Here is a 16,294-nt window from a genome sequence, read left to right on the forward strand (position 1 = left end):
CACAAAGAAATTATTATGGATCTCTAACTTTTAGAATTACTCTAAAGACATGTCATGAGACATTAAATCAGTCTGAATACCAATATTTTTATTAAGATTTTTAAGATATTAGAATTTTCTTAGGAGGGATGTTTACTGATGGGCTTTAAGTTTGGCTTTTGGATTAAATCTTCATATGAAATAGTTCAGTCCAGTGAGAAAAACTTTAATTGACATTTTAAAAGATGATAAAGAATTGATGAGACCTTCTCTGGGATTCTAAAACAAACAAAATGAGCATGTCTCTACTACTGAAGAGTTATTTACTAGCCAAGTGATTTCAAGGGTGGATTCAGAGTCATGAAGACATAAGTTCAAATCCTGCCTTTCACACTAATATGATTCATGACTCTCAGCAAGTTATTTAACTTTTCTGGGTCTTTCCTCATCTGTAAAATGAGGAGAATAAAGCACTTAGAGGTGATGGATCAATGGGACAATATTGGAAAAATGCTTTTCAACTTTAAAGTATCAAATAAATGGTAACTACAATTAACATGGATATGGAATGTGGGACATTATAGTGGAATTGGATTCTAAAAGAAAGAATTGAATCTTGCCTCTGCCATTTATTGGTTGTGAAGCTATTGATAAATCAGATGGTTCTAGATGTAGAGATGGAGGAACCTTAAAGGTTGATTCTCAGAGTTTACTAATGGGGAAACTGAGGCACAGAGATTAAATGACCTTGTGAATTATCATAAAGGTAGTGGTAGAGATGAGATTCCTGTCTCAGATCATTGGACTCCAAATTGGGTGTTATAGAAACATTTATTTCCTTCTCTTCTCTACCCTCTTTCCATAGCCCTAGCCTTGCTGAGTTTTAGTTTCTTCATCTATAAAATGAGTATAATAATGATGATAATAATCATAATTAATAACCTTTCTATAGCACTTACTAGGTTTAGTCACTGTACTAAACATATTAATATTTTTTTCTGCAATGGACAGTTTTAAGGAAATTAAATGACTTGTTCATGATCACAATGACAATATGTTTCAGTCATGGAATTTGTTTTAAGTCCAAGACTGTCTGTTATGATTATTGGATTTCCCCCAATGTCTCAATCACATTTCCTTATCTCAGGAAGAAAAAAAGGAAAAAATATCATCTACTTCCTTTAGGAACTTCGAAAAACCTACCTCCAAGAAAAGAAAGAAAGGGGTATCATGAGACTTGCCTCCTCAACCATAAATACAAATAATGAATTAAAACTGCCAGCCAAAAAATCCAGAGGACTGAAAGTTGAATCTCTCTGCCTCAGTCGCTCTCTCAATAGACACTTAAAATGCAGTGAGGTGGAGATAGCCCTGTGCCCTCTACAAGTAAGAATCTTTTTAAAGGGTCTCTGAAGGATAATTATGGGAGTGATACTAATTCCCAGCTTCTTCTGTTAATTGCAATCACACAATGGGCCACTTCAAACAATCACCCTGGAGTGCTCTTAATAAAAATAGTTAATTTTAAAATAGGGTTGTAGTATTTACTGGATGACAAAGGACATTTTCCCAGAACCTTTTTATTACATACATGAAAAAAAATTAAGAAAATATTTCTAGTGTGTGTGTGTGTGTGTGTGTGTGTGTGTGTGTGTGTGTTGAACTGGGGTTTCATTAAATGAAGGCTCCCAGATCTTTTACAGTTTTTTTCTGGCAGAATTATCTTTGGTTTCCTTTGTTCCTTTGTTCCTACTTCCTACTTCCTACTTCATTGATTTACATTTTCAGCATTTACTTCAATCTTGCATTTTTTCTTGGATAAACAGTTAAGGAAATATACAAGCCCTTTGAAAACCTTTATAAGGTCTACATTTGTGAATTGGTGATAAGTAACACTTCCGATGCTAGTCCCCAAATCCCACTTTCATTTTTATTTTCCTTTGTTGCTTATTATATTCTTTACTCTGCCTTGCCATTTCCATAGGAAAGATAATTGGAAAAAAAAAGATGATCGATAAGCAAAATGAGAGAGTCAACATTGCCACCTGATGATATCAGAACTGCAAATGAGTAATGGGAGAAAGTCGGGTCTGGAAACCACAAGAGAGCAGGGTTCTAACAAAGAGAGCAACAGACAAGATCATATTTGTAAAGGGGCCATTGTTACATCATGGGAATCTAGTGATGTCACAAATCACCAAGGGCTTAGAACATTCAAATAGAACCTTCGATAAGAAATCCCTGGCATGAAACTTTTTCTCTGCCTGGCTTCTGGTGACATTGTAAACCATTGGTGACTGAAGACTGAACACATGAAAAACTAGATAAGAGGCTTGTAAAACAAGATTGTCAAGCCAATTGGAAGGCCCAGTGACAACCCAGCTCTCAGGTGGCCTTTGCAGAAGCTTACAAGAAGGGATAAGAAATTAAATATAACAGGCCTTCAATTCCATGGAGGGGATCCTGTTGACATAAAATCAAGAAAGCAAAGTTAGAAAAGTCTGCAAGGTCAACAGAGGCCCAGGATGAAATAGATATGCCCATTGAGGAAAATTCATTTCTTATAGGGAACATAGAGTTTTCTGATAGAAAAACAGAGTATGGGATTGGTAAAGGAAAGTTTGAAGCAGTTTGACTAATGAGAAAAAGAAATAAAGCCCATTTTTTTTTTTTTGATTTAGAGATTGGTTCTGCTTGGATAGACAAGGCTGGTTGCATAGATTGGGGTGGAGAAAGGGGACAGTGAGTTTACTAGTTTGGGGATAATTTTACCATTGCAGGACTAGAGATGATCTGCCTCTTCTTCCTGTCCTGTTTCAAAGGACCACTGGAGGTTGGGGGAGTGAGATAATGAGAGAGGGGACAGGGAATCTCCTCCCCTCATCTATTACTTTGCAAATGGAAGTGAGCAGGCAGAGATTATGATTGAAACCATCCATCCTATGCAAATTAAAGTGTTATAGCAGTCATACGTCTCCTACATTCTCCAACAGGAGGACAGAATGTTCATAAAAGAGACATAGCTGGAGTATAACTTTGCATCCCCAGAGCCTAGTTCAGAGTGTGCCACATATGCCTGTTGATTGTTTGATTGATATCATTATCAAAAGTATAATAACAAAAACAAAACCTTATGCTGGATGAAATCAGACTGGGATGCTTAATTTTCCAAAAGTACCAGTCTTTCAGGATGCCAATCAAGTGTTACCTAGAAATCCAATTCTGACACTAGATCAATTGGTAAGAGAATAACAATTTGAAAACAGAATTAAACCACATAGATGGTGATTTACATATAATAGCTCACCAGACATTTGTTGAAAGAATAAATAGAATCATTTCAGTCTCTTATTTTAAACTACCATATTGATGCCAATATGAGCCTCATCCTTAAAATGAGATTTTGAGAAAGGAAAATAAAAGAAGATTTCAGTTTTCATTGAGTTGACATTTTGCCAAATTAGAGTATGTCAATAGATCTGTGATTTCCTAGGTATAGTTATTCCATTTCCTGGTAGTGCAGTCAAAGGGTCAGGGCTCAAATCCCTTCCTTCCCACTTAAAACCTGTGCAACCTCGGTCAAGTCTACATCTTTGGGCCTCAATTCCTAATCTATAAAATGGATGGGTTAGACTAGATGGTCTTTAAGGTCCTCTCTAAGCATAAATATAGGATCCTGTGGTCCATAACTTTTTATTCTGTGACACTTTGTTTACAGTTTCCCATAAGTCTTCCTTAGATAAGCAATATAAAATTATCACATCATATTGACTGAGCATTTCTTGCATTTCTTCCAAAACAACTAGCAGTGTTTTACTTTATGGTCTAATCATCATGAACTGTTCTATGCCTCATAAGCAAATCAAAGGTTCCACTCATGTTCTCTTCCAGACAGATTTTATGAAAAAAAAAACACCATAATTTATATTGAGACCAATGTGGTAGAAAAGAATGTTGTTGTCTCCACATAGCTGAAGAGTGTTGTTTTAGTTAAATCTTTTATAAAGCAAAAATGTACAGCAAGCTAATAGAATGTCTAAGTCATGATTATGATTATTAGTCATCTGATCTTTGCCAAGAGATCATCTGGCAAAGGCTAGATGATGGATGAGTATCACGGAGAGGATGCTTGCTTGGGTTTGTATTGACTAGATGGTCCCTGGGGTTTGTTCTGACTAAAAATCTTAGAAGAAATAGCTATCACCAGCCCAAACCTTTGGTGGTAATATAAGGTTACTTTTTCAATTGCTAATGAATCCATGTAAATCAACCTAATATAATGAATAAGGGAACAGGATTTTTGTTAATTAGACTAAATGGGTTGAGACAGGGGTCTGAATCCTGTCTTTGATTCATGCTAAATGTATGACCCTAGGCAAGTCATTTAACTTCAAGACTCAAAAATTCTAATTCTTTTTTTGGTGGTTTTTTTTGCAAGGCAAATGGGGTTAAATGGCTTGCCCAAGGCCACACAGCTAGGTAATTATAAAGTGTCTGAGGCTGGATTTGAACTCAGGTACTCCTGACTCCAGGGCCAGTGCTCTATCCACTGAGCCACCTAGCTGCCCCCAAGGGAATTCTAATTCTTAAAGACTATAAATTGCAGAGCAGAATTAGACCAATCCAGTCGTAGTCTAACTTGTGCTGATTTTACTTCTATAGCATGTTTCACATCTATAGTCTTCTTTTCTTCTCATAGTCTCCCCCAACATTCCCACTCTCATTCCAACCTTAAGAATTTCTTGCTTGGATTAAAATAGTTTCTTAATTGGTCTTTTTGCTTTTGGTCTTTCAGTCCTTTAACTTGTCCTCCACATAAATGCCTAAGTAATCTAAAAAGTATGTTCATCCAGCTCAAACATTTTTAATGGTTCTCTTCTGACTCTAGGATTAAGAAAAACCTGTCACCTAGACATTTTTAAGCCTTCCCAATCTGGTCACAGGCTATATTTTTTTCCAGGTTTAATTAATGTGTATAATCAATATAGAGTGTTTTCAAAGCCAAAAAAGAGCTGAGTTAGAGTCCTGCTTTCTGATTCATTCTGGTTGTGTGACCCTTACCTCTCAGTATTCTAGAAACCTCTAAGACCATGTGTTGAAGAGCACATGTTGTCCTTCATTGGCAGATAGCAATTCAACCTTGATGAATTGGTACATCAGAGCCCTTCTCAGTCTTCCCCTTCCTCCTTCCCTTTCCTCTACCCAAAGGAACTCAAAGAGTCTTAACTTTTTTCAACTAAATCAGGTGAGTGATATGCTATCAATTTCAATGTTCAGCAGAAAAAACTATGGGACTTGGCAATCATACCATCCCTTCTCCATGGTATTCCCAAAAGTGCCATCTTTAACAGAACCTTTAAATGCCCCAAGAATCCCATTGTCCTTTTTTTAATGGAAACTGCTTAGAATCCTAGATTGCAGAACTAGTAAAGGATCTCAGGTTTCATCTGGGATCACAGCTCAGCCCACAAAGCTGGAACAGACATTAGATTTTATCCAGGTCAGCCCCATTATTTTACAGATAGGGAAACTGAGTTTATTTCAGTAATGTCACAGAGGCAATAAGTGGCTGAAACATGATTGGCACCTAGCTCCTCTGATACCCTGTCTTTCTCTCTGATGTCTCAGACCGAAGCACAAATGAAAGAGGCCTTGGTTTGGAGCCAGGATACCTGAAGGTAGAATGACTACCATCACTGGATTACTATCTTTGCAGGGGGGTGGGGTAGGAAAAAAAACCCTTCCTAAGCAAATTATTCACAGGAAGCAGGGAAACATTTAACCTACTTAAAACTTAGACTTAAAAGGCTTAGACACTTATCTGAACAACTACTGAAGTGGCCTACATTCCAACAATGAATATGCTAATTATAAAAGATACCTATCTTTTCTCCTCTGCTTTCTCTCCTTTTTATCTGCTCCTGCTCCCTACCTTAGCCTTATTGAGAGACACTGCAAGTAGCTCCCAAATTCCAAGATTCCGGGTCCAGGAAGGGCCTTAAAGATGCCACCTCTTCTAGTCCTTGGCTTTAGCTAATGATGATAAGGTTTGTCCTTCTGTTGTGGAAGAAGAGCATGACATCTGGGAGGTGATGCCATGACAAGAACTCTTAGATGTATTTTCAGTGAGGGAGGGGCTGTGCTAGGTCCCCAGACTCAATTTCTTCCTGATGTAAGTAAGCAAAGTATTGTGCTCTCCACTGGAGAATGCCAAGAATACCAAAGTGAGATGAAGCTATCTCCTGCTGTCCTAGAACTCTTCATACTGGCATTGAGGAAAGCTTGGCTTCCTCTCTAGGGAAATCACATCTCAGTATCTTCTTCAGTACTGGAAGCTTCTTTTATTCCCCCATATCCTCCCCATCCCTCCTCCATAGTCTGCTAGGAAAAGGAATCAGCATAATTTAACTTCTAAACCTCTGTTCTGCCATTACCAATAAATAACCTGTTCTTTCCTGATGATCACATCATCAGATTATAAAGTTTTTCCCCATTTCTTGTGATGCCATCTGCTGATCTCAAGATTCTGGATGACAGGGACTGTCTTTTGCAGGTTCACATTCATCCTTTCCATTCTGTCTTCATGTCCATATTGATGGCTTCTTAATTACTTGGCACTGGCCATTTCTATGACTTCTACTATCTTGTCCTGAAATGGAGAGAACACTGGACTCAGGAAGTCCTGGCTATGAGTTCCATCGTAGACACTTACTAGCCAAGGCAACTCTGGCAGGTGAACCACCGGATTTCTTTGACATTAATTTCCTGGATTAGAAGATGAGGGGTTTGGATCAGGCGGCATTTAGGTTCTCTTATATTTTTAGATCTATATTCTAGGTTCTCTAGTCTTAGATCCTATGTTCTCAAAAATGCTCAACTTTTGGATGGCAACCACTAACTGCCTCCTCTATTCCTGTCCCTTAGATTTCTGACAGAATTGAAAGAAATGAAGACATTTTATTGGTTGGATCCACTGAAAATGATCATTACCTTACTTTAGCCAGGCTCTCTCATTTCCTCAAAAGAAGCATTTCATTCCTCTTTAATTAATTCTCTAGGACATTCACCATAGCAGGCAATTGAAACCCACTTTTGTTTTCCTTTCTTCAAGCAGATGATCTCTCCCCATACTTTGCTAAATCTATTGAAGATGACATGGACCTTGGTTCCCCTCCTCCATATACCTCAGAACCTTTGGGTGCCTTTACTGCTTTGACCTCCCTCTGGTGGCAGAGGATGACATTACATTTTTCTTTTCCGAGTTTAATCCAGATCCCATCCAATATTGTCTCCCCTGTAACTTGGCTCTTTTGATCCTCCCTACCCTCCTATCTTTCATGTTTACCTCTCAATAAATTCTTCCCCTCTGGCTTCAAAAATATGCAAATTTCCAAGTCCTAAATAACAACACAAACCTCTGCCATGCTCCCAATTGCCTGGTCCTATCACTTCCTCAAGGGCAGTTAGGTGGCACAGGGGAAAGAACAATGGTCTTGGAATGGGGAGGTTGGGAGTTAGAATTTGACCTCAGACATTTGACACTTGCTAGCTGTTTGACTTTGGGCAAGTCACTTAACTCTGATTATCTCATAGCCAGGGCCGACTCCGTTGTCCTGCCCCATATCTGGTCACCAGACCCAGATGATTCTGGAGGAGAAAACAAGACTGGTGGTCCCTTCAATCATCACCTACTTCCTCAAACTCTTATTCTAATTTTCCCCCACTTTACTACCAACCTTTCAGAAAATAATAATCTATTCTCACCATCTTTATTTTTGATTTGCTCATCAATTATCTTTAATTTGACTTCCCTCCCCAGCTCTCTCTTCTCTGTATCTATGGTATAGTACCTTCCCTATTCCCTTCCAATCTCTCTGATCATGACTTCATGGTTTCCTTTCATAATCTTCCCTTTCTCCTCTCCCTCCCTAAGACATCTTCAGCTTTCTTCTCTTCTTTGTCATTGCTCCCCCTGAATATGCTTATTTGCTCCTGTAGCTTCAATTATCACATTTATATGGACAACTCCCAAGTCTATCATGCCAAACCCAGGACTCTCCAAACCTTTCCCCCTGAGCCCCAGTTTTGCTTGTATGTCTTACTGATACCAGTCTCAACTTGCCCCAGATGAACTAAATCATTCCACATCCCCTGCCAAATCCTGCCCTACTTTCTCCAATTTTTATATTTTACTTTATGCCACTACTATTCTCCTACTCATTGAGATTAGAAATGTGGAAGTCACTAGTGCTTCTTTCCCTGCCTCATTACCCCTCCCCTCCCTCCCTTCTGTCCAATCAGCTGCTAGCCTTCTCTGTTTACCCCTGGGCATAGACACCTGGATCCAAGTTCTCCATTCTACTCCTAAGGAAAAAATAAGAATTCTGGCTTTTCTAATGTAAATACAAGGATTCAGGCTCTCCTAGTGCAAATGCAAGAATTCTGGCTCTCCCCTCTTATTTCCTGGACTAGGATAATAGTAGTCTAACTGGGATTCTTTTTTTTTTGTAAGGCAAATGGGGTTAAGTGGCTTGCCCAAGGCCACACGGCTAGGGAATTATGAAGTGTCTGAGACCGGATTTGAACCCTCTAATTGGGATTCTTGCTTTCACCCTGTCCATTTACCAAACCACTTTTACAACTGTTGTTAGACTAATTTTCCTAACCCACAGGACTGATCAAAATCTTCAGTGCCTCCTCATTGCCCCACAGATAAGTTTATAACCCCCCTTAGTATTCCTTGAAAAGTCTCCATTACCTGGCTCCAATTTATTTCTTCAACTCTTTGTGAACTTTGTACCCCAAACAAATGGAATTCCCATGCTAATGGGATTTGCCCAAGCTAATACCCAGGACTAGAAAAAGCCACTCCTTCATGTCTGTCTACTGAAATCTTTTTCTCCAAAATTCCTCATCTTCCTAGCTCTCAGAGGCAATAGCAGTTCAAGGCTATTTAATGGGGCGAATGGGGCTTTCTCCCTCTTTGACTTTGGTCTAGGAGTCAAGTCAACAAACATTTATTAAGGACCTATATAAAGCACATGAGTAGAAAAGGGGAAATTGTCTCTGATCTCTAGGAGAGATATAAGCAGTAATGAATCTTAAAAGTCCTTTAATACAATCCCCCTACTGCACATATGGAGAAATAAGAGACCCAGAGAGGTCAAATGTCCTGATTATGATGGGACATTGAATCAAGGAATAACACAATCTTTCAATAATCAAAGTTATAAAGGGGCCTAAGTAGGTTGCTTAGTAATATCCATGCTCTCTTGCATGTAAGAAGTGGCATTTCAAAAAATTAGTCTTGACTGACACTGATTGGCAACTAGGTTATAACTTAGAATCTGGTGGTTTTGTTCATTAAGTGATTTGTCCATATCATTACCAGCTATCAAAGACAGGACTCGAATCCAGGTCTTCCTGATTTCTAGGCTACCTCCCTGTTCAATGCACTATGCTTGGCATTGTTGAGATCATTCAGGAAACTGATGAGGGAGGTCCATCATGTAGAGATGATATGGATGGACAATGGGAATACTCGACTAGTATTCTCCCCAAATCAAATGGTCAGTGGGCAGGTTCGCTACAGAAAAGAAAGTTGGGTCCAACAGAAATACTGATGGATTCAGAATCCGAACCTTGGAACTGGCCCTCATCTTGGGCAAAGTCACTTAAATTCCCAGGGCCTTAGTTTTCTCTTCTGCAAAAGAAACCCTTTCAACTTCAAATCGGTAAGTTTGTGAATTTTAGAAGGAAATAGACTAAAATTACCCAGGCCTGAATGGGGTTTGTGACAAACACTGATGGTAGTTGGCCCTCACTCCTGCACCTGCATATTGAGATGAAAGATCCATCAAGGCACTGGGTTACCCCCAAATAAATCTTGATGTTAAATCTTCTGCCCCCCCCCCACTTCTAGAGGTTGCAGGGAGAGGGAATTCTTTCCTAGAACAGTTTTTAAAAACACAAGTCATATCAAACTGTTATTGAGTGTCTCTTATATAGCAAGCATGGAACTAAGCAGTAGAAATCTTAGCTCATTGAAGCCTCTGCTCATGGGGCTATTTATAACTCAAGCAACAAGATAAAATTGAGGTTGAAATAGAAGGTTATTTTACTACATTCTTTTAGCGGGAAGAAATCCTACTGGCAGAAAACATCTCCTTTGATTCAATAAGCAAACATCAGCTACATTAGTTTCTTTCCCTTTTCAATATCCCAATGTCTCTATGGCCAAGAACAGAATCAAACAATTCTAATACCATGATGTTCAATAACTTTTTAGAAAATTGATTTACACTTTTAAAGGGAATGAAAACTATACTATATACCTGTCATATCCTTGCTTCTTCAAAGGAAAATGATGTATTGACTGTAGTTTGAAGAGGGCTGGGGCATGAAACTTGGGCAAAGGCAAAGAGCAGAGAGTTGAGAACACTAAGTGATAAAGGATGCCATCTCTATCAAGAATATATTTTAGCAATAGGAACTTGACATATGAAATGAGGATAAATGGTGAATGTTTACTTTATTCAGTGAGGGCTCATGCACACACAACATGGAACCATACCAAGAATTTAATGAAGTCATACCAGAATCTTGAGAGATGCTTTAGTAAATGGGATGGTATAAACAGAGTGAGTTGAATGAATGTTCTCGAAGAAAATATTCTAGACTTTATCAGGGACAAAATATGAAAGCCACCTAGAATGTAGCGTGGAAGCTTACCGTTCCTGTCGTGCCCAAGGAAAGATGGTTCATCTGTTGCGTCAGGGGGCCCATCATGCTTGCTGGCTGCATTGACATAGTGTGGTCCATTGTTGGTGTTATCACAGCACCCTACAAACACACATCATTGCCGTCTCAAAACATGCTCCAAAAACAGGGAGATACAGTGTTTCATAAATACAAATAACATCAGCTAAAAGCCTGTCATGTCAAATATGTGTATACCCTCATAGACAAGAAAAATAAAGGCATTTGTTATTTCAATTTCTAATGAGGCCATTTTGTGCCCATTCTAATTATATAGCTTCAATGACTTCATTGCTTCTGACAAAATAATGGCCATGATTCGTCTGTGGTGAGTTTGTAACTATATGTTGAAAAATGCCTGCCATTTACATTTTTAGGACTCTGTGGAATGGACGGACCCACAGATACTTTATGTGTTCCCTACAGGTTTCCTAGACATTTAAAACCTTCAGCATCAGAGAAACTTGAGCCCTGATGGCAATTATCTCAGCTTTCCTATTGAACCAGGGTCCTGAATTATGACATTTTCTCCATGATTAAACTTGACTAACTGTTGACAGTCATAATGTCAGCTCCCTTTGAACAAAGAAGGCTAACATAAACCTAGCCCTTCACAAGATTTCTTTGCTCAAGGACAACAAAAATAAAAAAAAAAGTGAGCAGCAGAACCACTCTTGTGTACTGGTCGTTCATCCCCCCCGCCCCCAGTTCATCAAACTTTGACTTGAGCAGACAACAAGATAGAATTCTATTTGATACTGTTCGATGCTTTGATGAGACAAACATTACAGCAAGTCAATTGGCCCTCATTCAAGTGCTTTGGACACTCAATTTCTATCACATATCCTTTTTTTTTAGATAATTCCCCAGGCTACCTAACACACATTTGGAAGATACTCAAAAAACACTCCTGGTTTGAGGGATTCATCTGTAGATACAATCTGTAAAGAACTGATTTCTCCAGTAAGGGTCCTTACCCCACTGGTGCAGAAAGAAAACCTTCTTGAATGATTTTTTTCTTTTAATTTTTAGTTGTTATGACTGAAAAATTCATCAGTTCACAGCTGCCCTTCTGATAATGAGCATCTCTAAACCCTGCTAGGCTGGTCCTTAGATAACAGATATGCAATCTGCTTCCTGATCCATTTCTGAAACATTTTCTGTTTGGAAATATTTTGTTCTGGTCATCATTCCCTAGACCAAGAATGTATTCTAAACTCAACTCCAATTCTCAGAATTCATATTTTCTTTAAGGCTCAACTCGAGCACCACCTACTACCTATATTATTTTCAGATTCCTCAGTTGCTAACTCCCTCCTTAAAAAAATCATCTTTTATTTGTAGTGTGTAATTATATAGGTATATGTAATTTTTTTTCCCACTTCTCATAATCCAGATAACAAGCTTCTCAGTTTAATAAATGTTTATTGCTTGATTGATAGAATAAAGGCCTTTAGTGAAAGTGGAAGACTCACGTTTGTAATTTGGTACAGTCAGAAAAGGATGTTAGAGATCATTTAGAGTAATCACTACATTTAATAAGTAAAGAAACTGAGGCATAACTTTATAACTTTCTAAGTGATGGGATTATTTATGTATGCATTTCCCCACTTACTTTCCTCCTCCTCCTCCTCCTCCTCTTCCTCCTCCATAAAATAATATGGGCCTATTATCACACCACAATAAGCAATTTGGCAGTGAATAAGCCAGGACAGATGAGTGTAGGTGGCAGTTTCAAAACACAAAACAATTACCATAAGCAAATGTCTCCTGAAAAGCTTTTGCTTAAGCTTGTGGTTTGTCACCATGTTTTCCATACTGAAGCCCCCTTCTTTGGCTGGCACAGTCAGCTTCCCACTCTGCCTTTTTTTTTTACTTATTAAAAAAGATCAATTCTCTCTCTCTCTCTCTCTCTCTCTCTCTCTCTCTCTCTCTCTCTCTCTCTCCTTTCCTCTTTTTCTCCTTCCTTTTCTCTCTTCCTCTTTTCTTTACTCTTCCTCCTCCTTGTTTTCCTCTTCTTTTCAATTTCTCTTTTTCTCCCTCCTGTCTTCATCTTTTTTCTCCCCCACATTCAACCACACACACACATACACACACACACACACACACACATATAGACATATAAACACACACATATGTGTGTGTCTGTGACGTGTCTGTGTATATATAAAATTTTCCAAGTAAAATTCTTTAAGTTTCTTTCTCATAAAAAAAATTTTGGGGTATGATATATATGTATAACTGACTAATTATCTCCATCTCCATCTCCATCTCCATTTCTATCTCCATCTCCATCTCCATCTCCATCTCCATCTCCATCTCCATCTCCATCTCCATCTCCATCTCCATCTCCATCTCCATCTCCATCTCCATCTCCATATCCATCCATATCCATATCCATATCCATATCATATATCATATATCCCTATCTCTACCTCTATCTATGTCTATGTCTATATCTATACCTATCTACATCTACATCTACATCTACATCTGTATCTATCTCTATCTACACACACACACACACACACACACACACACACACACACACACACACACACACACACAAACTCTCTCTCACTTCTCTCACTCCATCTCTGACATTTCTCCTAGGTTTCCCTGCTTCCCTGATTGATGATAGAGAAGTTCCTAGTTTTTCCCCTTCCTACCAAATACTGTCTATACAAAAGACCATTGCAAATATTGAGTAGACATCTTTATCAAACAGCAAACAAATCAGACAAGTTACGCACATTAGACTATAACAAAGAAACAAGAAAGAATGAGCTCTTCAGTTGAGAGTGAGATAAGATCTCATCCAACCAAGGTGAGAGAGGAGATAGTCTCTCTGAGGAGGTGTCTACCCTAAGCAGAATAGATGCAGGTACCAGAGGTCAAGTGCTGTACGTGGGATCAGCTTCTCCTGCATGTCTTTAACTCCAGGACTCCAGACCAACATTAAAAGTCTACTCTTGGCTTCTCCCTTGATGGGTCTCTCCTGAGATTCTCTCTTAAAATGATCAAACAACTGAAATCTTTTCTTTCTTTATTCAGCATCATGGGTGACCATTCTCTTAAGCCAACATGGAGTCAAATTGCCTTATATATAAGCTAGATATATGTCATAAGGTTGTGCATGAAACAACCAAGCCTATTGGGGAATAGGGCAATACTGCTACATTTGGTTTAGGAACAACTAACAGACATCATATTTATTAAAAGAAATGAAAGGTACAGAGAAAGACCAAAACAAGGAGCTTCAAGGAGCTCATTGTCTAATGGGGAGACAAAAACTATATACAAGATAAGTTGGAGATAATCATAGAGAAAAGTCGCTTGCGTGAAGGGGAACCTGAGAATTCTTCCAGCAAAAGGTGGGATTTGATCTTATACATGAAGGAAATGAGGGGAGTGAGAAAGTATAGTGGAGGATGAGAGAATTCCCAGCTGTCAGATTTCCATAGAAAATGCACAGTCGGAAAATGGGACATCTTGTGCAAAGAAGTCATTGGATCATAAGGACACAGAAAAAGACCAGAAAGGGAAGAAAAGGTCAGGTTATGAAGGACTTTAAAAGTAAAAGGATTTTTTGTTTGAATCTGGAGATATTAGGAAGCCCACAGAGTATGTTTCATGGATGGAGTAACATGGTCAGATCAATGTTTTAGGAAGAACAAGTACATATGGGCGGACTGGAGTGAAGCCACTATTGAGAAAAAGAGACCAATGAGAAGGTTATTGCAACAGACCACTCAAGAAGAAAGGGTCAACCCCAAAGTGGTGCCAGGATAAGAGGAGAGGGCAGGAGATTTTTTTTTTAATGAATTGTTTCATAAAGATAGACTCACAGGCCTTGGAAATAGATATGAGGAGTGAGAGTTAGATTGACATTAAACTTGGTGACCAGGAAGATGTCAGTGATTTTGTAAATAAAAAGGAAATTAGGGAGAGAGGACACTTTGGGGAGAAAGACAATCCTGTCTATTTTGGATATGTTGAATTTGAGTTATCTATGATAAAGGGGGTTTGCCTGATAATCAGTTAGTCAAGATTTGATGGATAAAGAGATCTGAGAATCAGCTACCTAGAGGTAATTAAATTCATGGGAGCTGTTGAGATCAGGAAGTGAAATAGCACAGCAAGGGAAGAGGGGAAGGGCCAGGACAGAATTTTAGAGGACAGCTATAGTTATCAGTTTCAACCTGGATAAAAAATCCAGGAAAGGAAACCTCCGAAGTATAGTCAGATGGAGAGGGGAGGATTAGGATGGTGCACCTAAATTAAATTCTTTTACAAAGTAAATTTCCAGATTTCAATCAAGAGAGATCATAGAGAGAAGGAATATATCCTTTATCTTTGTTTGTTATTTATTTGTTATTTTTATTGACAATTGTTGCTGACTTGGATTGAATTTTCATGATGAATTTATTTACATTGAATGAATTTTTAAAAAAATTCTCTTTTCAGGGCGGCTAGGTGGCGCAGTGGATAGAGCACCGGCCCTGGAGTCAGGAGGACCTGAGTTCAAATCTGACCTCAGACACTTAATAATGACCTAGCTGTGTGGCCTTGGGCAAGCCACTTAACCCCATTTACCTTGCAAAAAAACCTAAAATAAATAAATAAATAAATAATTCTCTTATCCTCTCCCCCATTTTTCTTTAACACCTTCTACATACAGCAAGTAGGAATTCTCTACTGTTATCTTTTTTTTTAGGTTTTTGCAAGGAAAATGGGGTTAAGTGGCTTGCCCAAGGCCACACAGCTAGGTCATTATTAAGTGTCTGAGACTGGATTTGAACCCAGCTACTCCTGACTCAAGGCCTGTGCTTTATCTATTATGCCACCTAGCTGCCCCTACTGTTATCTTTATGATCCCAGGTCCTAATATGGCTTTTGGCATGTAGTAGACACTAATAAATACTTAATGATAGAATTAGCATTCCTGAATAGAAAGAATCTTGGACTTAGAATTAGTAAAATCTAAGTTCCTATCCTATCTCTAACATTTACTCATTTTATAGTCTGGGACAAGACATTCAATCTTTGCAGATCTCAGTTTCCTACCTATAAAAGGATGGATGGGAATGTATTAGAAAATCTCTGAGGTCCCTTCTAGCTTGATGGCCCTGTCATTGATTGGAGAGAGTGATATGAGACAGATATTTAGAAACATAGATTTTTTTTTAAAAGGTGTGATTTTTCTTGATATCTTTTGTGTTGACATCACCTTCATTGTCTAATGCATTCTTCCCCTTTCCTTACTCGGTCGTCCCTTGGAATAGATTTAAAAAGAAAAAAAGAAAAATAGTTTAGCAAAACCAACATATTGTTTTTGATGGTATATTCAATATCCCATACCCATCATTCCATCACCTCTGTAAAAAAAAAAGGCAAGTTGTGAAAAAAAATTGTCTAGACCCTTATTTAAGGAATATGAGAAAAAGAAATCAAATTTCCTGTGTCAGAGATGATAGGCGTTCATATTTTGAGTTAGAAAGAATGAGAGCTAAAACAGACCCATAGATTTAGAGCCTGAAGGAGCCTCTGACCCATC

General features: G+C 38.4%; 1 protein-coding gene across 1 annotated transcript in view; it reads right to left on the minus strand.

The window, feature by feature from the left end:
• The window catches only part of RBMS3 (RNA binding motif single stranded interacting protein 3), a 759,514-nt gene that overhangs the window by 38,671 nt on the left and 704,549 nt on the right, over positions 1 to 16,294 (minus strand). The window contains exon 11 of the mRNA XM_074195636.1: positions 10,711 to 10,821. Within this exon, the coding sequence (XP_074051737.1) occupies positions 10,711 to 10,821 (111 nt within the window). The remainder of the gene's footprint in view (positions 1 to 10,710; positions 10,822 to 16,294) is intronic.

This window comes from Macrotis lagotis, chromosome 7 (genome assembly GCF_037893015.1).
Source record: "Macrotis lagotis isolate mMagLag1 chromosome 7, bilby.v1.9.chrom.fasta, whole genome shotgun sequence".
Classification (NCBI taxonomy): Eukaryota; Metazoa; Chordata; class Mammalia; order Peramelemorphia; family Peramelidae; genus Macrotis; species Macrotis lagotis.